We start from the raw sequence: 22,907 nt of genomic DNA on the forward strand, positions 1-22,907 counted from the left end.
TATGAAAATTCATGTTAATAACTAACTGCGCACTTCATGGGCTTCACTTCTATACCTCAGTCACACTGGGACCTACATTATTATTTATATCAGAAGTCTGTTTATTGGCAAGCTGCATTTAACTCTGTCTATGATTGCATAAATGTGTGTCGTTATTTTTTTCCCCTCTGACAGAAAATGAACGAGCCCATTGCTGCCAACAAATACCTTCCCTTCCTCATGTCTGGTACGGAGGGTTTCGAAGACCTGGTGAGATTTGGAATCTGTCCATTGTGTGTTATATGCAGTGGGCTTTTCTGGATATTTCTTCAAATGAGAGAGCATGGCTAGCTTTGCACAGAGCTGAAGGCTTCATGGGAAAAAAAAAAACAGAAAGAAAAAAAGCCAGGGTGCTGCAAGGAGAAACCTAGAAGATATTATGAATACTTTCTATTTTGCATGTAGATTCTTTGTTGCTTAAAGGCTTTCTGACATCCACTTTCAGTCCTGTGGCCATGATAACTTCTGCTGATGTGAATAGGTCATTACATCACAAGTTCAGGAAGAGTCTGATTGAAATATGTATCAAATGAGTTCAAAGATTTATTCATGTATTTTTTTTTTCACCCACTAAGCTCCGCCCCTCAAAGTCTTTAAAATTGATTATATAGGCCTACTGTGAGACAAACATTTCCAAAATTTGTGATTTGTAGACCTTTTCACACTAGCAAAACTCAACATGTAATGGATGTCGGGAGACCTATAAAGGGAGAGTCTCCCCAAGTCGTATGGTATCAGTTATGAAATAAAGTGGTTAAAGATAAGAGACACATCAATGCAAGTATTACCAAAAACAAAGATGAATAATAAGTTGTGTTTTCTATTTTTCCTTTTGAACTTCCTCTAACTCATTGCTCATGATTTTGCTTTGAGTAGAGTAGAGTGATTCTTTGAGAAAAAGTCTATTTGGATGGCAGTGGATGCGGATCTCCAGCCACTCAATGGCAGTTATTGAGGTGGGTTATATGAAGGGTTGGGGAGGAGGGCTGGAAAAGATGTAATGAAATCCCACTCTCATGATACAAGAATTTAAATAAATGAGTGACCAAAGTGTGAATGTCTACCGTGTCTGTCCATTGCAGAGGAAGGAGAGCTATCCAGACTTTGTCCACCTACGCAAGTCAAGCTTCCCCCAAAATCTGGCAGAGGACGTGGCGTGGGCCTTCAACAAGATGGAGATGGAAGGGTTCTTCTCCAGGCACTGGGTGGTGGTCCGGGGAAGGCATGCCCAGACCCCAGTGTCCCGCGCTCTCGTCGGGCGGCCCGGCATGACCTACCGGTACCTGGGCCTGCGGATATTCGCCCTGCCGTGGAGCTTTGACAGAGAGGAGAAGGAGCTGAACGAGATGGAGCGGGCGTGCCACATCGTGGGCAGGTTGAACACCCTCCTGAAGTCCACGTCGGGGCAGATTTTGCGGGAGAGAATGGGCAGTGGCAGGAAAGATGGTGAGAGTGCTTGCCACAGTGGGCAAAGGCAAAATACCACACAGCATGGACAAGGTGATCAGGAATCAATCAAGGCAGCTGAGACCAAAGATCACATTCATGAAGGACACCTTCACGAAGAGTGCCAAGTAGAGAATCCCAACATCGGGATTGCAGAAAGTGCAGAAGCACAAACACATGAACCTGTCACAGAACAAGCCAACAGAGGGAGAGACGAGAGGAATATTTCTAAATCGAATGGAAGGAGCTTTGCAGAGAGGATTTCAGATGATAAAGAGATTGCGAGTGATGCAGTTGACAGTTCTGTACGCTACAGCAAGCGGAAGCAGGACCATGAGGATGGGGAGGAGGGTAGGGAGGAGGAGAGATGGGGTCAACGCCCAAAGAAGGTCTGGAGGCCGGGGGTGAGGGCCTACTCTGTGGAGGAAGGGACGGACTTCAACGTGGCTCTCATCAACTTCATGGACCCGATGGACCCTGGGCTGGACCTGAGGCCGGAGCCGCACTATGGCATGGGGCCCCTAGCGGTGTCCTGGCACATGGACGGCAACCTCATAAGGGGGTCCACGGTGGCTGTTTACAGCTACACGTGTGAGCCAGCAAATGAGTCGCCAGGTTGGTAGTGTTGATGCCAGAGCCAGCTAATATGAACTGACTGGCTCTAGAATCTAGTTTAATATCTGCAGTGAGCTGTGACCAGTCAAATCATGCAGTGCATTGTGGGAAGAGGTAAATTCTGCAAACCCCCTTGCATGAAGACGAACTTACTTTGTTACATGTTTTCATTACAATAGACCTGTGATCGTCTTTACTGAGTGTTTGGGAAGCCCATGTTTGCTCAGTAATTTGCCCATTTGTCAGCACCACTGGATCATCAAGAACAAAGTCCTAGGTTTGAATCTTGTCTCTGCATTCATCATCTGAAGAGATGTGTTGCCCATAATCTTGTCCCTCTTGCCACAGGTGTACAATGGGTACAGAGTAATGATGGGGTAATGATTTTGACAAGGCCTTCGCGGAGAGCAGGGGAGATGCCAAAGAGGCTCTCATTGATCATTAATGCAATATCATAGATGATAATGACTGAAATGAGAAACGATATACACTAATAAGAATGATAATATTGCTATTACCATTATAATCACATGATGACAGCTATTATGACTCTGATGATGATGATAATGATGATTTGAATGATTATTACAATTGAGGGTTGGTATCATTGTTGGTGCAGCTACATGCTTCGCACATTTGCTGTTGTCCTAGAACCAGGAAGAGACTGGATGGTTGGAATAAGGAAACCTTGGGACACAGAGACGAAGGGTCTGGCCGCCTGCCTAGAGTCGGGCGACGCCTACTTCATGCTGGCAGACCTCAATGACACGCATCAGCACTGCGTCATCGCTGGGGATCTTCCCAGGTTCGCCTCCACACACAGAGTGGTCGATGTAAGCACAATCCCCCCCCCCCCCAAAAAAAAAAAAAAAATAAATAAATAAATGAAATTGAACATCACGAGCATGATTTTTTTTTAATGGTAATGGGATTTGTTTTGTCTTATCCACAAATGATGAATAGGAAGAAAAAGTCTGAAACACCATGAAACGAAGATCTACCCGTATTTCCCATAAATTCAGTGTTTCAAAACCGTGTATCATGCCTGCAATGAGGTTGAAAGGATACCCCTATGTAAAACAGAGAACAAAATGATGCAGAAAACTTATAAAAACTGTGTACATCAGGGCATTGTGTTTTGCTGGGGATGAATATGAAAATTCACAGGGGTTAGCCTCGCATGTTAGATAAGAAGGCAAACAACTCAAAGTTGGCATGCTTGAAGTCGTGGCAGAATTTAATTTTTCACACTATTGAGATCAGTTTGCGGATTAATCATCTTCTCACCTCACAAACTTTGTACAGCCGGAATGCTGTTGAAGTATGTTCAAACGATGCGTGTGGGGTGACCCTCATCTGCTTATGCCTGACACAGGTCACTCTTTGTTATGTCATAACACCCATGCTCATTCTGCAGACTGTATCAATAATGCACTCTTAAAGGTCATGTATCCTTGTTTGAAACATCACAAAATATGCATGGTTAAAGATTAATTACAGCCATAGCTTGACTTTGTCCCATGTTTCCATTCAAGAGTTCCAAGAGCACTTTGGAATACATTCAAGGAAGATGTGCCTTGGCTCTCCAGAACCTGGTTGATGAAGATGATGGTACCAACAGGCCACTTTCACTGCGGAGTTTGGATTCTGAAGCGATATCCCTGGCAGAGGAGGTCCACAATGAGGTAAAAGTCTACTGCTTCTCCAAGAACATAAAAGATTATTTTCTTTTTTTCTCTCAGACATTGTTTCTTACTACCATTTTTCTGTGGTAGTGTAATCTCGCTTATTTTCTGTGCTTGTCAAAATAGGTGTATGACAATGATATTTTGCGAGGTAGGTTACAGGAAAGTATATAGATATCATATGTAGTTTTTGTTGCAATTTGTGGCACACAAATGTACATGATGTACAGTACATCAGACACACTGACAAGACAAGAAAATTTGGACATTGTAGATGCATGAATAGTGGGAATATACTATTCCCATGTAGTGTGATTGTATTGATATCTATGCATATTATGCTTTTGTAATAGTTGCAGGACTTCTTTCACAATAAATTCTTCTCTGACGCCCGTACATTTTGTCCTTCATTCATGTACTCTTGAGAAAATGATGCCCTTCAGATATTTCTTTTACAGTGTATGAAGATATGTTTGAGGTAAAGTCATTGTGTAAAGAAAATCAAATGATGATAAATAATGTTTGTATAGAATACCAAATATAAGCTTTTGGATGATGTATTGCATTCTCTCTGGAAAATGTACAATAAGAAGAGAATGAGAAGGAAGCTTAGCTTGGGACCAGGTAGATCTAAATCTTCATGTGCTAGCAGAAAACCTCCCAGCTCTTCACAGCGATGGCGAAATATGAATTAATCAGTGAGGAAATTGTAATCAGTGCCGGAACTCTGGTTTTTACAGAATCTACAATTTTCTCTTCATATATCATTCTCCTCATTGTGCACAGGTGGAGTTCGAGTGGTTGAGGCAGTTCTGGATGCAGGGCGCGAGGCATGCAGCCGAGAGGACGTACTGGATCAAACCGATGGAGGAGCTGGAGCTAGCCTGGGAGAAGATGGAGCATATGGTATGTTTGTAATTCACCTCGTTAGCATCTATCTACATCTATCTACTCAACAACTCATCCCCATTTGTCTCTAAGGAGAAAAAACTGCACTTTGGGTTCATACTACCATTGATATGTGCTATGCATTAACCCCCTCCCTCCCCCCCCCCCCAAAAAAAAAAAAGACAGAGAAAATAACAACAACAAACAAACAAACATACACACAAACAACATAAAAAACAAAAAACAAAAACAAAAACAAAAAAAGCAAAACCTTGAAATGCCCAATGAAGCAAGGCCAAGACTGGATTTGAGTTTCATGTGTTTCTGTGCACAGACCAAACTTGCCGTGGATGCTGCATTGGAGGGGGACTCTGCCCCAGACCAGGTCGTAACCCTGCTCACAACGGTCCTGCCCTATCTGGAGACCAGGGAGAGGCTACGATGCGAGTGGACCAACAGGTATATACAGCATATTTAACTTCATGTCCGTATCAATTTCTTTCAGTGTGTAGTATACGATCCATTGTTCACAATAAAGGTTTTTGAAGCTTTGAATTTGCTCCTTCTCACTTTGGGTGGTAACGTGATAACAACATTTATCAAAATAAATTTCACATGTTCCCTGTTCTCTAGCTCCTAATATCAATGCTTACAATTGATAGTATAAAAATTGAAATAGAAGCATACAGTGCCAAGCCACATACACAATTGTATATATATATATATATATGTGTGGTTTGAGACTTGAGCACAATGTGGAGGGGTTTTGTTGTTGGTTTTTATTTCCACCCTGACACCCCTTTCATACCAGACAATATCAATATCGACAAACACTCGTGAAGATTCAGACTGAATTTACCCTGCTCAACAGTGGGGTAGACTGGATTTCTAAATAAGTGGTTCTCGAGGAGACTTCAAGCTGATAAATTCTCTTATCGAAACACTGATGAATTCATTAATTTTGCCCAGTAGCGAGGCACACGCTGCTGCACGGCCCATGCTGTTGAGGTGACACAATTCTTTGGATACGTACAATTCATATATTTCATGCAGACCACTGGAAAGGCAGTTGATAGATACAGCATAATAGTATATCTGATTTAATTCATTTCTGTTTTAGATTACTGGAGTAGATACTGTTTCAGTCAAAGAGTGTGTAGGAGAATTGAATAGCCAGCATAATAATAAAAAAAGAGAAAAAACAAAAGAATTATAATGATGGAATACTAGTATTTCATTGTAACAGGTTCAGCGGTGATGTCCTTCTCAGCATGGAACCCGACAGACTCCCCATCTACCGACCCACCTGGGATGACGGTGACCCCTCACGACCTTTGCCCTTTAACCTGGTGAAACTCTTGAAGAGGCTGAGAGCTAGACTGCAGGAGGTACAACAAGGGAAATCCCCACCTCAGCAGTAACTTGTTATTGTTCTCTTTTTTAGTGTGTGAAATGTAATTCAACGCCACATTCCAGTTGACTACAAAAAAAAAACAAAAAACAAGTGGAGACAAACTAACAGAAGGGCATAAGTTTCACCAAAATCAGACGCAAAATGAGAGTTGCGCGGTTTTGTAAAAGTTGCCTGTTTTCACTGAAGTGTTATTGAGGACTTTTTGATTTCACATCCTGGATGTGGACGGTGAGATAATGACGTCATTTAAAGGAACTGCGCATATTCCAGGTTCTCTAGCACGTCAAATGCCAGAATCAAGAATGTATCTTCTAAGGATTTCATGTCCTCCTAGATTCAGGATGGAAATGATGTCATCGCTTGGGGCACCAGCCAGCCGGCTGGAGGGGACGGGCCCATGATGTCATAACAGTACGTCTTGAATAGCGCGCACTGAAAATCAAAGTGAGTGATAACACTGCGGACGTAACGAGTGGCGGCAGCCATTTGGAACCGTTCTAGTATGAGAATAGCGTCACCATCCACATAATCGAAAAGTCCCGTATGATCGCAACGTCATATAGATTGTGATATATCATATGGATGCTGCCTTTTTAGAGGTGAAATATAAAACTTTACATCCCCAAGAGATCATGTAGCTCATGTAATATAACCACATAAATTAGCCACATGATTTTGCCATCAACTGACAACTGTCCCAGCAGTTGGTGTACAAAAAATATAAAAATTATAATGTGGGTCAATAATTGTAGAACTTGAAATCTTCAGGTATGAGACAGAGAAATTTTAAAAAAAGAGGAGGGACTTTGCGAGGGAGCGGAGCGACTGAGCTGGGGGAGGGTGTGGGAGGGGGGTGTCCCCCCTCCCACGGTAAGGACTTTTTGAAATGTAAGGTATAAAAATACTCATTTTAATGCATTTTGCAACTGAAATTTACTATTGTTATGAGGTACATTTTACAGATAAACATTGTGATAATTGAACTCATGAATGACACTTGCAAAATCTAAAGGAAAGAATATGCTGAACTGTTATACCTACTCAAATGTGAGGCCATAATATATCACAGTAATGTACACCCAGGTGACGTCTTGCTGGATTCAGTTCATACGGGTACAAAAAAAAGTGTTATATACAGACCTGCCAACCTCTAGGATTTAAAAACTGTATTTTGTAAACTTAAAAATTGTATTTTCTCCCTTCAAGTTGTATTTTTACCGTACACATTAATAAAAAAAAAACAAAAAAAAAAAAAAAAAAAACAGTTTTCAAATAACGTTAAAGGTAGTGGTAAAGATTGTGGCGTGTGCAAAACCGTGAGTAGAATGAGTGAATTGTGTATTGATTGGGTGTATTATGGCTATAATTTTTTTTTTTTTTTTTTGCATTGGCTGGCCTTTTTAAGGTACAGTTTATGTACAGAGGTTATTTACAGTTTAACTCCACGAAAGGAAACTTTTGCATTTTCGGTTCTACATATTATATCTCACCTGGGTATTTATATCACATTACATATCCCGTAGCTGTGATGAGCCTTAGAGAGCCTTGTCTTTAAGCGAGTCCAGATATCTTGAAATGTGGCCATACCACTACGGTTACGTCTTCATACAATTGTTATTACTGTAAGTCAACATAATGACCTATATATGATCAATTCTGTTCCTTATTTCAATGTTTGTAACAATAGTCTCTATGTGTGTCAAAGACTCACAAGAGTTTAGTAAAAACTTTGCTTGAAGAGGAGATGAGGCAAATACCTTCGTATTATAACAGTCTACTGCTTTGAGTCGCTTTCTTTGCCTGCTCCATGGTGGCCCTCTTACACTTTCTGAGAAGTTCTTGAGAGAGATCTCTCTTGTGGCACTTCACTCCAGCTGACTGCCAATAAAGTTTATTGACAAGTGTATTTGAAAGCACTGGAGTACTGAGACTTGACCGAAATTCTGTGGCATTCTTTCTTACAATGCTGAAAATGCGTTCGTCTTCAGCATTGCTGTGTGACACTGATAATACTACTAGCATAAGTTTTGCTAGATGCAAGAACTTTGGTTGTCCACTAGCAGCATGTTTGGCTTGAGAGATTGCAACCCATACTTCATCAGCTCTTCTTTCTAGATCAATGCCATGGAGATCATCCAGCTGATAGTCCGCAAATTCACTTTCCAGCTGATCCATTTCTTCTGCCATGTGAAATCTCTCTGCAAAAAAAAAACGGACTGACGAGAAGCTTGCCTGGAGACGATTCTTGTAATTTGCTACTGCTGCATGTTTCAGGAAGTCATCACTCAGAGGAAATGTGCTCAGAATGTAGTCAGACACACTTACAAAATATGTTCTCACAGATGCAAAGAATTCATCAAGCTGTTCAGGAGAGAATGTATGACTGCCAATAAACTGTCGAACCTCCTGACCAACCATCAAGTCATCATCACTTCTCTGATTGGCTCTCTCTTTGTACTGACATTTCCTCAGATTGCTTGAGGTTTTGATGGCAACTGGCTTGACAAATCTTAACAATATGTCCCTGAGAAGTCTGTTTAGCTTTTCATCTAGAAGGTGTACCATTGGTTCATCCTTCTGAAGTTCTAAGTTTAGATTGTTGAACAATGGTATGGTATGCTTCAAAAATAAGCAATATAGTTTGTTGTAGCCAGTAAGACTAGCATGGATTCCACTGGCTTTGGATACATGATCAGGCTTTTGATGTGTTGTTTTCTCTGTTGATGTCTTTGAATTTCCCTTCTTGGATGGGGTGGAGAAGGATGCTGAAGCTGCCTTCTTTTGTTTGACAGTCTCTACAGCAGGCTTTGACTTTGACCCTGCACTGATCTTGGATGGAAGTTTGGCAGAAGATTGTGCAACATTCTTTGAAGTTTCTACAGCAGGCTTTGACTTTGACCCTGCACTGATCTTGGATGGAAGTTTGGCAGAAGATTGTGCAAAATTCTTTGAAGATGCAACAGATTCTGGACAACTGAATAATGGTTTCATCTTGTATTGTTCTTTGCTGGTTGATACTGTGCTTCTTTTTCACTGTGGCTGGTTTCTTTACTCTTGCCTCTGGATTTTCCTTTGGATTTGTTGCATGTGATTTTCCAGCTGAGCCTGTGGCTGTGTCAACTTTCAGTTTCTTTGACTGATTGGAGGGTCTACCATCATCATCCTGACTCCTTTTCTCAGGTAGAGTAGCTGCAGCTTCCGGCTCGAAGAACATCACTAAAGCATCCCATTGCTCAAGCAACCTGTGAAGTGCAGACTCGAGAGAGAGCCAACGTGTACACACATGTTTCAATATTTTGTGAGTTGCGGTGCCACAGAGTTTTTGCACCCCTTTCAGTGTTTTGTGACGCTTTGAAGACTTCTCCAAGTAGTAATAGACAGCAGTGAGCAAGTCAGCGGGTGTGAAAGGCAACGTGGACGCTCCTTTCTCGGCAGCGAGGTGCAGACGGTGGCAGGGGCAGCCCAACACAAATACATCTGGGTTTGCTTTCAACACATAGGCAGCGACACCTTTATGCACTCCCATCATGACTGATGCGTTATCGGCTGAAAAACATACGCAGTTCTTCCATGGAATTTTCTTTTCATTCAGTACATTCTCAAGAATTTGGTAAATGTTCACTCCCGTGGATCTCTCTTCTGTGGTTGCGATAGTTAAAAGTGTGCCGACAACTTTCTCCAGATCTTCATCAAAATAACGAACGACGACAGGGTAAAGTTGTTCATCTGCTCCCCTGTCAGAGTCCGTCAGTTGACAAAGAAAACTTTTCGTCTCCCTCAGCTTTTTCACAATATGATCTGGAATTAAATCAAATGAGAAAATAAAAAAAATTAAAAAACACACAAAAAAGAATACAACTACTGCAGTATTGTGTTCTTATGTTTTAAATTTGTTTTGCAGGAAGGAGCTTCTCCATTCTCAATTTCTTTTCCTGGCCTGCATATTTTTCATCATAAAAATATCCCACTCCTAGCCCTGTCCTGTACAAAAAGTGGAACTCTCTATGTACACAACGGTATTGCAGTGTGCACCACATGATCACTGGCACATCTTTTCACATTTTCACACATGCACACATGCGCACATGCACACACACACACACACACACACCCACGTGTGCATACATTTACTAAATAAAAATTTGGGCAGCATAGCCCCCCTCTCGGCGCTGGCCAGCAAAATCACTGGGGACATTCACATGACATGTAAAACATGTCATTTGAATGTACATCAGTTCAAGTCTTACTAGGCTAGCCTGTACTTGAAATTTGCAATTTAATCCTATAACGTAAAGCCACAGATTACCACAAATTTTAAGTAGACCGCTACGACAGGGCCTAGAACTATTGTGAGGTGTAATATAAAATTTTCTAAGCCGACACAAATAAAATTTAATTTAATAATATAATATGTAAAGTTATAGTCATTAGACTAGAGTAATAATAATAAATCAGAAGTGAAAATAACAAGAACTTGAGTTAGGACTCACCCTGAGTATCGTGTCCTAGACTTCGAGCAATGCAGGTGGTTTTGGTGCGATGACATGCAAACTGGGAAGCAATTTTGCTGTCTGGAAACATTTTCTTGACAACACATGTGAAATCATCTGACGCCGAGAATGGCAGGTTATTTTCCACAATGTACTCTGTCCATAAAGTTTCTGCTCTTATCACATCGTTGTCACTAGATGCTCTCTTGAAACATTCGGAAATTGATGGCTGCCCTTTCCTTTCCTCAGCATTACAAATGTGCCTGTCCGACTTTACATGATGTTGTATATCATAAGCTCCGCTATGACCGATGCTAATATCTGACGAACAAATTGTGCAGCGAGCGAAACTTTCTCCTCTCGCAGATTTAGCGATGAAAGTCCATTTTGTAGCGTAGTCTGATTTGAAAGTCTGTTTCCTAGGCTGTGATTTACTCGCGGATTTTGATGCCATGTTGACTATTTCAGGCAGAAAATTCACTCGTAAAATTCAAAGTTCGAAGCTCTTGACTGCTAGTGGTGCGTGCAAGGCAATAGTACGGTACTGGTGCATGCATGTCGGCCCACCGAAGCTCCGGGGAACCTGGCCATGATCATCCCGCGCGCTGCTGTCACAGTCTGCGCATTTGTGATGCACTAGAAACCCATACACGAACCCAGGTCGTGCGGCGTGCGCCTGCTCGCACACGACATGGCGTAGTACTTTCACGAGCGCCTGCACATGCACGCATGATCAAGACATCGATACAGTGCACACACACACGCAAACACACACACACACAAATAAAAACACATAGCCCGAATGAAGAAAAGACATATTTTATTGACATAAAAGTGTACTACCGTACTCTCATCAAAATATCGTATGAAATACGACAATATCGTATTGGTTGGCAGGTCTGTATATATCACAGCGTAGCATTGTTGGCTGTCTTTAGTCCATATTATAGTTTACAGTGCGCAGACCAGGCAAAGTATTGCTGATCTTGGTCCATGTAGAGAATTTATACATGTAAGACAGCTGAAAATAAATCATACATGCAGCTCAACATTGTCGACCGTCTCTACGTCCATGCAACAGCTATACCATACAGGAGGTATACTTGTAGACCCGGTTAAGTCCATAAACAGCTAATGTAGACCAAGTGAAGTATTGTTGGATGAAGTCCAGAATGTAAAGCATCGGAAAGTAAATAAATGACAGCTCCATGGTGCATGTCATTACATAACTCTCTGCTTTTCAGGTGACAAATTTTGTGCGCTTTCATAGCAGCCTTCTGGGCGAGGTCCAACTTTCGTTTAGCTGCTTGCTTGCTCTCCGTTGGTTTTGTCAATTTCAGCCGCTTTCGCCATTCCTCGGTGATTGCTCTTTGCTGCAAGTTCATCTGCATACTGCTTCCGTGCAATTCTAATATTATGGCAGAGTTTCATGTTGACAGGGTCATGTTTAGGCTCCTTTTGTGTAAAGAGCTCCAGAGCACTTTTCCCAGTAGATCTTATTCCATACTTAACAGTTTGAATTGCTGAGTATGTGTGAACATCCATGCGAGCAGATTTTGGACACATGATATCACCCATTACATTGAAAGATCCTTCAACCTGAGGTTCGTGGAAGCAACTCATGAGGGCAAATGCCATCTTACACAGTAGGGGAAACTTGTGAAGGTCTGCTACAGCTGCCCACCAATCATCAAGACGAACCGGCACGTTGTGCTGATCAACAGGACTGGGAACATGGTGGTGAACATGGTGGCTGACTTTGAAAGCGTGCACTTCCTTTGCGTAGCTCTCTTATTCATCATCAACGATAACATTGTTCACAACTGCAGGAAGCCTTTTCAAGTACTTCATTGTCAAACTGTTCCCTCCAGCTGCAGGATCAAGTGCCAACATGCATCTCAAGAGGAGGTTGTTGAGAGGAAGCTTTGTCTGTAGATACTTTCCACAATCTGTATAAGCTCGTTGAACATCTACTAGAAGTTCATTCAAGACAGCATTCTTCTCAATTAGCTTGGATGCTAATTTCCCAAGGAACATCTCTTTTGGCTTCAGCTTGATCGTGTTGTCATCCAGATTGAGCTCATTTGGATTCTTCAAAGCTCGCACTGACAGGTGAGTGTAGCACTCGGGTCGGATGAAGCAGGCAAGAAACTCTTGGAACAACTCTACCTGTCTGTCGTTCAGCTTATGCACCTGCGGCTGTGAGGATTCGAACATGCATACATATTCTTTCAACATTGGCATTGATGCGGAATAGAAACCAAGGATGAATTGTGTCTTTGTACCCTTATAGAAGATTTTCTCGATGCAACCATTCTTCCTCGTTTTTCCATCTGCTGTCATCACCTTCCTGCCACATTCCCCCTGAATGTGAGCAATTTCCTTCTTTGCATCTGGAGAAACATCATGCTTCTTGTAGATATCAAGTACAGTTGCACGATAGAGATCCTTATCACTGCTGGTCAGATACGCGTAGTAGAACACTACAAGAGCATCCCATAGTCGAAGTGTACTCACACTTACACCATAACAGGACAGCCAACGATGAGAGACGAACCGCTCTGGCATTGTGAACTTGATTCCTAGCAAAGAGCAAACATTCATCAATGCCGTTTGCAGGTCGGGTGACCACTTGAAATCTGCATGAATGTAGCCAAACAGGCCCTCAACCCAGAATGCGAATGGTGCGCACATCTTCTTTGTTGCATTATAGATGTGATGACAAATATCACCATCAATGTCAAGGAGGTGGGGTGCTTTCTCCTGTCGAAGTCTCACTTCCAAGCCAGTCTTAGAGCCCCTCATGACATTACAGCTGTCCATCAGCACCGACATGAGATTCTTCCAGGGAAGATTGTGTTCCACCATGATCTCAATCAGTTTATCCAGGAGAGATTGTGCATTCACCCTCATCAGTGAACCAGATGCAATGTGATGAATAACTACACGTTTCATTCTTGGAGAGAAGTAGGATACCAAGACTGCAAGAACTTTTTCATTGGAGTTTGATGTTGACTCATCAATGTTTAGAAAAAAGAAACTTCTCTGTCGGTCGTCGACTGTTTCTTCTAGAAACGTTTTGGCTACTCCAAATCGCATTTTGCAGGAGGCACTGGTCCTGTCCATGGACATCTGAGCCAACGCTCTCGGATCAGTGGCGAGGGACTTGGCAAGGCCAATGAGAACTGGTGCCATGGTAAATGTTAGAGAATTCTCTGCCATTACACCTAGTAGTAGACCCTATTGGAAAACAAAGATAGATGAAATACATGATATATTGTTGATCTAGATTCCCGTGGTATTCTCATACTTTATTCCACAAAAAACCTAATCACAACCCTAATCATATTCCTAGGATTATATTCCTTGACTGCCATAAATGCAAATTCCAACTTTCAGTCTATACAATTTTTTGTGTCTGCATTTATAAAGTTTACATGTGCATTCCCAATATTGAGCAAGAATGTCACATGATTTTGCAGATGTGTCCACTACGTACAGGTACTAGTAGACCAAAGATCAATGTTTAGATGAGAAAAGAGCAAAATATAAAGGCAGTTTATACAGTCATACGCGTGTGTCTTGACCATCCAGCCACACGCGCGTGGTTGTAGCCATGGCCCGGGTGGCTGGATACAGCCATTCTCGTGTAAGCTGTACATATCCCTACACACACGGGATGTCGCCACCGACACTGTGATGTCTGTAGCCACTTCAAAACCTATGAGTCCATCACACACCACCACCTGGAAAAGTGATGAAAATGACATCATTATAAAACAGTCAGACCTTCTTGACAACTTCTTTAACTTCCTACAATAGTTTTTCAACACTCAGTTCTCATCATCTTTGTGTGTAAGGCGGATCTAACAAAATTGCAAGTATGGATTGGGGGACTTCCAATTCAATCGCAGAGAAAGAGTTGCTATGTTACGATTCCATGATCAACGACCAGCGAGTAGGCGCAGCAGCCAGCTGTACCACCGCGCCAGCACCGCTAGCAGTCAACGTGGCACTACCTTGCGTGCCATGGTGAATATGTGCAGCTGCAGCCTCCTGGCATCGCGTCGCGATTGCGATTGAATTGGAAGTCCCCCAATCCATAGTATTATTACCTGTAACTTTGTTAAATCCACCTTAAAAACAAAGATGATGAGAATGGAGTGTAGAGAAACTATTGTAGGAAACTAAAATTGTCAAGAAGGAGTGATTGTCTTTTAATGATGTTATTTTCATCACTGTTCTAGGTGGTGGTGGGTGATGGACTCATACACTACATATTGATGTGGCTACATATACAGCAGTGTTAGTGGTGACCTCCCGTGTGTGGAGATGTACAGCATACTGTAAAAGTGGAAATTTTCGCGGTGTTGAAATTTTCGCGCATTTCTCGCAACCAGAAACTAGCGCGAAAATAAAAACACGCGAATAATTTTGCTTGTACGTTCCTGTGCGTGATGTCTTGATTCCGCGGAATTAAAAACACGCGAAACTCTTCTGACCCGGCCTAGCGCGAAAAATTAGTCCCGCGAACATATCCACTTTTACAGTAGTACAAGAGTGTTGCTGTATCCAGCCTCCCAGCCCATGGCTACAACCACACGCTTGTGGCTGAATGGTAAAGACACACGCTTGTGGTTGTATACACTGCCAAATACAAAACTACTGGTAGCCATCAACCACCTGACTCAATTAACATATTCTCTGACCTCTTTCATAGTCATAGCTTTGATTCAACCTTTTACTGTGGTATGGACTATTGTATTTCCGACCTTCTTTACAAGTTTACGATGAAATATTATAAATCACTACGTACACATGTAGTATCTAAATACAAGTGTTTGACACGGTCGGTAGAAATCTAACGTTACAGAGTAAAATTTACAATTTTCTGGCAAGTTGTACCTGCACATCTACTTAATGTAATAGTAATAGTACTTTGCATCCTCCCAGAGAATGACATGCAGTGCCTGTGCTCCTGCCTTCCAAGTTCATTTGCACTCACAGGTAGAAATTCTACAGGAGCTTCTTCAAAGTTCTATGACTAGATCTAGTAGAGTAAAGTTTAGTAGACTTCAGAGTCTAGTCTATATGACATAGACCCCCTTCGCCCTGTCTAGAGGAAGAGAAGGGCCATCAAAAGATGAAGATAAAGGAAGGTGCTGGCGCTCCAGGCTGAGAAAGTTAACAATCCAGATGACACTTAGGCCTAGGTCAATAGTTCTAGACTAGCCTGCATGTTCAGAGTCCTATCAGTGATGGGCACATGCGCTGCTACTGGCATCACCGGTGTCTTGTGATGTGGTGAAGAGCTTGATCCAGCCACGATACTGTGTTCAGCATCGGTTGTTGTTGTGTGCACAGCTGTCGCTGACTTGATGACAAATGATCCCAATGTGTAATTTGTCTTTCTGGTATGAAGTTCAGCAAAAACTTGTGTTTTTTGTTTGATACGTGATCAACAAGTGCTACAGTGATGTACATGGTCTCGGCTTCCGTAGTTGATGAGTGCGTGGCACATTGTACAAAACGCTCTCCCTGCCTCTTCAGCTTTCTTTATCGTATCGCCCAAGCGAATCCTTGCGGCGGATGATGTATCACAAGTTCCAGGTCCTGAGGAAGTCGATTGACTCGCTGGCCTAGAAGACGAAACTGGTGCTTGGAGATCAACTTCATAGTCCAACCACTGCCACTTGAACTTATTGGAGACATCTTTGTCAATATCCGCTACACGAGGGTCATCCTTATCGAGGGTCTTCATTTTCTCGTTGAAGAAAAAGTACTCTCACCGGTCCACAAAATCACGATGACAAATGTAGGTCACGCCAATGTAATCACTTGCAGAGGGAGGGATACAAAAGCAGCGCATCGCGCTGAACGTTGCGGCAGCATGCATACGCAGCTACAGCCTCACACTTGTGTGCATCACACCACACTGCAAGCTAGAAGTAGATCGACACGCATGTTTCACATCATTTCACGCATCATCATGCATGCAACATCGCACAGCTGCCCGCTGACAAATGCACTCATCACCATTCACACAATGCAATGCCGATCACAGCTATTACGGTATCACACATGCAGCATCCGTTGCTTTATACAGTACTCGTCTTAGCTTAGTACGGCGAGATATGGTGGCTGCAAAAAAAAAAAAAAAGAAAGAAAAAGAGGAAAATCACAGAAAGTTTCCCAACTGTGTATTTTCCCCCCAGAATTTCAAAATCTGCGGAAATCCGCGGATCCGCGGAGAAATCGCATGCCTGAATCTTATGCCCTAAAAGGCACAGCTATGTTTATTGCCAAATGAAAATGTATGTAAAGGGTACAAGCTTTCCTTATGAATTTTGTGTCATATGAAAAGGAAATATAATGAAGATTTGTCTAGGGCACTTACTCAATCTACTTTGCATACTTGGTTTCAAACAATACTGTATATATATATATAACACAGTGCTTATATAGCGCATATCACTACCGTGGTGTCTCTATGCGCTTACTGTAAAAGTGGAAACTTTCGCAGAGTTGAATTTTTTCGCTCATTTCAGGCAACATGAAACTTGCACGAAAATAAAAGCACACACATTTTAGCGTGTTACTAGAAGTATGTATATTAATATTATTCTATCTCTGATTTTAAGAAAGGTACAGTGTAGGGGTGTAAAGTGCTACCCTGGTATGTATTTGCAGTTTTCCAGTATTTAACAGTCCTCTAGTGCATTCATAACCAGTAACCTTTTAGCACAGTATGGGTGCTACTGAAGCCCTTAACTGCCATGACAGTGGTGAGCTTTGTGAAGTCTTCGCTCAATTGTTAATGACTGTCCACAAAATTAAACACATGCAAAATTCATCTCATCGAGCCAAATGCGAAAACATACTTGTGTGAAAATTTCCACTTGTACAGTACATTGTATTTTTGTGAAAACATGCGAAAGTTAAACTTTTACAACATGTGTATTTTAGGTCTGATGTAAAGGGGAACAAAATCTAAATATACATGTAGATTGAGTGATTGCAGCAGTATTAGTAGAATATATCAGTGACTTTTTGAGGAGAATCGGACAATCCGTTGAAAAGCTATGAATTTTTTGAGTTTCGGTGCCGCCATCGCTGGATGAGAAGACTATGAACATTTTGTAACGTCAAGTATGGAAAATGATGTTAAGAAAGAAAACAAAGAAAATTCAACATATTTCCACTTTTCTAGCATATCAAAAAAACACTTGCCTACTCTCCGAAAAGGAGGGGGAATTTCATTACCCTTGATTTATATCAGTAACAAGTTGAGGGAATGTGTACTTTTCATTAAAAAAAAAGTAATTCTGTGGAATTGTCTTTGTTTTCTTTATATCGTTTTGCATACCTAACGTCACAAAATGTTGCAGTCTTCTCATCCACCAATGATGGCACTGAAATTTTTAAAAAATTCATAACTTTTGAACGGATTGTCTGATTTTTCTCAAACTATCATTGACAAACTCTACTCATATTACTGCATTCACTCAATCAATAGGTATAATTGGGTTTCATTCCCCTCTCAAACTAATTGGATCATGACATGGAATTGTACTTTGAGAGTATTTTTCCTCTAGTTTTTATGTGATAATTGTGCAATATCATTCACTGGATATGAAGTAATGTCAGAAACATTTGATTTTGTTCATTTTGTGGACATTCACACAAGTGAACAGATATTGTCAGGTCTCATGCATGTTTACTGTACATTAGAGAAACCTTCAAAATCTGACAACTTTAAAACAGAGCAATTTAGATAGGGTAAAGAGATATACCTTTTTATTCAGCATTTTTACTAGTTCTTATCAGTATAAAGTATCGCTTCATATACATACAACACGTGTACAGTGTATCAATGCAGTTACTGGCTTGTGTACTACAGAGCAATGTATATATTTACTTTAAGTACTTCTAAATGCAATGCAACAATTGTTCACATGAGAATCAGACAAAGCCATATTTGTAAAACTATTTCATGCTTCTGTTTCATACCCAGACAGAAAGACATTTAAATGGCAGGACGGTAGCCCTCAATGTATACAGTAATCCTTTGAATTTTTATAGTGTGAATGAATCATCTGAAAGGTGACGGTTAATTCCAGGGCCCTATTGCTAGAAACTTTGCATGTAAACTCAACTCAACTCAACTAAAAAAAAAAAAAAAATCACACACAAGTCCCCCAAATTGCACACAACTTTGCATTTGAACGCAAGTGCATTGCTGAAAGGGCTTGCGTTTGATTTTGTAAGCAAATATCAAAGTGAAGTTGCATTTAATTGCAAGTCTAGTTTCTAGCAATGGGGGCCCAAGTATACAATGTACTTGAAAGTACATTTCGGGGGGATAAGCAGTGAAAGACAGGTAACCTTTTCAAACTATCTAGGTCTTTCTTGCTGATGTAATAGTTATCTAATGCAAGCCCTTTCTATGATATATGCCGTTTAGTATAAACATAGCCTGAAGTATCAAAAAGTGTTTTTTAATAAGATTCTGAAAAGAAATTAACCCTTTTCTTTGCTGAATTGTTTAAACTACTCTGAAGGGTCTTGATAATCATCTATACCATTAATGACTCTAAGCTCCTCAATATTCTAAAAGTGCCTGAATCACAAGCCATTCACTAGGCTGCCACTAGCAGTAGTACATGTACTTTGGTCTCAAGTGATTTGGAATGTGTTCAGTAATCATTCTTCACCTTCAAGAATGTAGAAGGAAAATGGAAAGCTGGAATAGTTGTGACATTGTGACCAATCAATTTGCACCAATGTGTCGTACAGTGCACCAAAGGTGTAATGTACAGATATACCTTTATTTGTACTGACAACAATCTATGACCTGGACATCACTTTTTTGAATGACTTGTACTTTCCCTTAGCTGTTTCATCCATTGATATTTGTGAATCTTGACAGAAATCATTACATATCTTTTGTTGTTCAGACACAGAATGTCTCGGTCTGTTTTCTTTCTTTTTAATTAAATATACTTCAACAATTTTAACTACAACAATTAAAACATCAATGCAACATTCAAAATATGTTAACTATTAAGTATGTGATGCTGTAATAATGAATAAAAACAAAACAAAAAATACAGTTGTACAGTTATTTATGCAATATTGTTGATATGAACAAAATAAATATTTTTACATAAATTTAGAATATCTTTTTTCTTCGCTCATTTGCCTTGTTGACTGAAAATTTCCTGTTTTTTCTCTTAGCACAATATGCCAATTCCCATTCAAGTATCGTAGGCTGTTGTATAACAGAACAAGTATATATTATATAACTTTGATATACCAACATTCCATTATCTCATACACAAGCATTTCACTTACGGTTTGTCACTCTTTCTATTGCAATATAATACAAGGACTTGCTCTACGTCAGGCAGTACATAAAAGTTAACGGGTATGCTGTGCTGTATGATATAATATATGAAATACATATACTTTAACATCTTACATAGGTACCATACTTTACATCAAGTACAACTCTGCAAGTTCAGGAAGTCCAGAAAATTAAAAAATGGGAAAATCAACACACTTGTACTTACCTACTTTGCCCCTAAAAGTACAAGACAATCTGTAAGTGTGTGTACTTTGCTTTAAAAAAAAAATACATTCACTGTTATCAAAGTATAAATCAATACCATTTCAGCACCAAAGCCAGTAACCCTGTATTCATGTAAATGATAAATGTTACAATCAATCGTTTTGAACAAAGACAAACCCTTGGAACTTTTGCATGGTACATGAGAGGTAAAAGAAAGATTAAAATGAAAATTACTCAACATTAAAATGCATTGATTAAAGATGTGTGATTCTTCCTTTTTTTTTTCATAAAAAACAGGAGTGCAGTTACATGTAGTATCAAAAATGGACAGACTTCGGACCATTTCTACACACTCTAAGTTGATCAATCTACAATCCACTCATTTCAGTGTCAAAATCGTAGTTCTGCACAAAATGACCCTGTCATTTTCCAAGCACTCTAAAACTAGTGCAAGCCCATAGGATGCATGCATGCGTATTCCAGTACCAGATTCATTTGGCAGCAAAATATTGAGTATCTGTTCAGTAGTCCAACATTAAATAAAGATTCTTACCATATCAAACTGTATATAACAAGTATCTGTTGAATGAACTGGAGAGACAGACAGTTACTATAGCACCTAATGGGCTAATTTATGTATACATGTCAAAATCTACACAGTATTTCTGCTATGTACAATGTACCTTGAAAATAATTATGCAATGAATGGCTACAGAGGAGCATGGATATATACAGTAAGTGCAGGGGAGAGTACAATGTATAACAAGACATCTACTGATGCCCAAAATCTAGACAAAGCCAGCTTTGTGAGAATAATATTTCTGTACGACAGATGACATTTTCATTCCTAAAAACTTGTGTCATAGCTGTCGTATTCTCAGTACCTGGTACACCCTGTTTTCCTTCTGGTCAGGCACTTTGTTATAGATGAATGTCAAAACGGCAACTGCATGTAAAACTCTTGCAATTTGAAGACAATAACAACAAATATCCAATCATCGCGGACGATTTCTGATGGATAATCAAAAGTCCAATATCTACCTGATCTCTGCCTTTAGGCTGTAAACAAACACTTCTGCATACTATTGCTCATATGACAAAGAGTTTGTTATAAGTTTGGTTGGTTTTTTTTGTGGAGATATACATTTTTTGTAGCATCCCAATGCACTGGATCACTGATATTCCGCACATTGGTTAGACTGCATTAAAACTCCCACAGAAGTTGGGACATGTCTTATGGGTGCCTGCTCTAATGCCAGCCAGACTGAGCGTATATACTCAAGGTAAAATGTACCAATTTTCAGCATACAACTTGATAGAATGACCGGTGAATGTGTTCTTCACTGAATATATACTGACTTAATTACTTTACTTACTGTACTGCACTTCGGTGTGCAATAAATATCTTATACTACAAGAACATGAAATTTTAAGCTTATCAAAGCATCCTTTGCTTGATACAAACATCTTAAAGAAATCTTTGGTGCATTTAATAACTAATGAAATTGTACCTGGAACACATGAACAAAAAAAAAAGTTAATGCAGAAGAATTTGGTAACACCATAGGCAAACAGACTCTGGCAACAGTTACAGTATACATGCTGATGAAAAGTACTTGGTGAACCGTTGGCCACAGGGATGTTACGTCGTGACACAAGGTAAATTTTCTTTCAAAGTTTGCAGACTATGTGTAGACGACCGCCAGGTTTTTTTTAAAGGTGAAGAGCAATGTGATGCATTCATGATTGTTGTGCAAATATGCATGACCAATACAGCAAGAACAAATGTAGAATGTCGACAGCACGGTACACACCCAACGACTTTGTAAACACTCTGATGAAATGAATGAAAACTGTCGAAGTGTAAATACTGCATAGTGGCAATGTACAATGTATCACCTTGAGTACTACTTGGGCGGTCTTTGACAAGCCCAACATTTACACAACACTGAGCTTCATCAGAAATAGATGCTTTTAAACTACTTTGTCACACCAGAAGTACCTTGTTAGGGTATTAAGCTTTAATAGCAAGTTAAATCTTAATCGAACTGTGAACATACCTAAAAAAATAAAAATGCCACATTTTCTGGCCTTTTGATATTTCCTTAGTACAGCGGGTCACATTTTTCTTTCAGCTATACATTACATGACCTTGTGCTTTCTTACACAAACATAGGAGAGTCTGTTTTCCATATGGACAATGTATAGAGGATATATCACAATGAAATAAAGTCATATGAATGCATTCTGTGCAAGAAAACTTAAATACTACATCATTTACTTTTTTTTTTCTAAAATGCAGTCACACATTGATGTGACAGAGGTTAGAATATCAGCCACATATCAAGGACAATCACAGTATGAGACTTAATAGGTGCTAAATGAATTTTTCTTTCATTTCTCTTTTCTTTTAACCTATGACACTTGCTCTTATAATATCTTTGTTTCTTTATCTACTGGTATATTTTTCTGATTCTGCTAGGAATTTGCACTGATCTTGTATTTTCAATTCACTCCTTCTGTTCAGAATCCACCTTTTCATACAGCCCCAGAAATGAAATTTTGGCCTAGAAGTTAATTTTTCAGTAAATAAGAGAAAAATAAATGAATTCCAGTTCATTTTAATTCTTGAGAAGTTGCACAATTGATGCATCATTACAAATATCACGTAGCACCATTTACACAGAGAGTACTTGAACAAACATGAGTACATGAGACTAGTACAGTGACTTGTATTTCAATAAGAGAAACTGGTTCAT

At 40.1% G+C, this 22,907-nt stretch overlaps 1 protein-coding gene across 1 annotated transcript; it reads left to right on the plus strand.

Annotated features, from left to right (window-relative positions):
• The first annotated feature begins 1,076 nt into the window (after positions 1-1,076).
• On the plus strand, positions 1,077-6,155 carry LOC140232863 (alpha-ketoglutarate-dependent dioxygenase FTO-like). Its single transcript, XM_072312975.1, has 6 exons — positions 1,077-2,100; positions 2,752-2,933; positions 3,636-3,785; positions 4,572-4,691; positions 5,008-5,132; positions 5,920-6,155. The coding sequence occupies exons 1-6, from the start codon at positions 1,077-1,079 to the stop codon at positions 6,092-6,094; spliced, it is 1,776 nt and encodes a 591-aa protein (XP_072169076.1). The 3' UTR covers positions 6,095-6,155.
• The last annotated feature ends 16,752 nt before the right edge of the window (positions 6,156-22,907 follow it).

The sequence above is a fragment of the Diadema setosum genome, chromosome 9 (assembly GCF_964275005.1).
Source record: "Diadema setosum chromosome 9, eeDiaSeto1, whole genome shotgun sequence".
Classification (NCBI taxonomy): domain Eukaryota; kingdom Metazoa; phylum Echinodermata; class Echinoidea; order Diadematoida; family Diadematidae; genus Diadema; species Diadema setosum.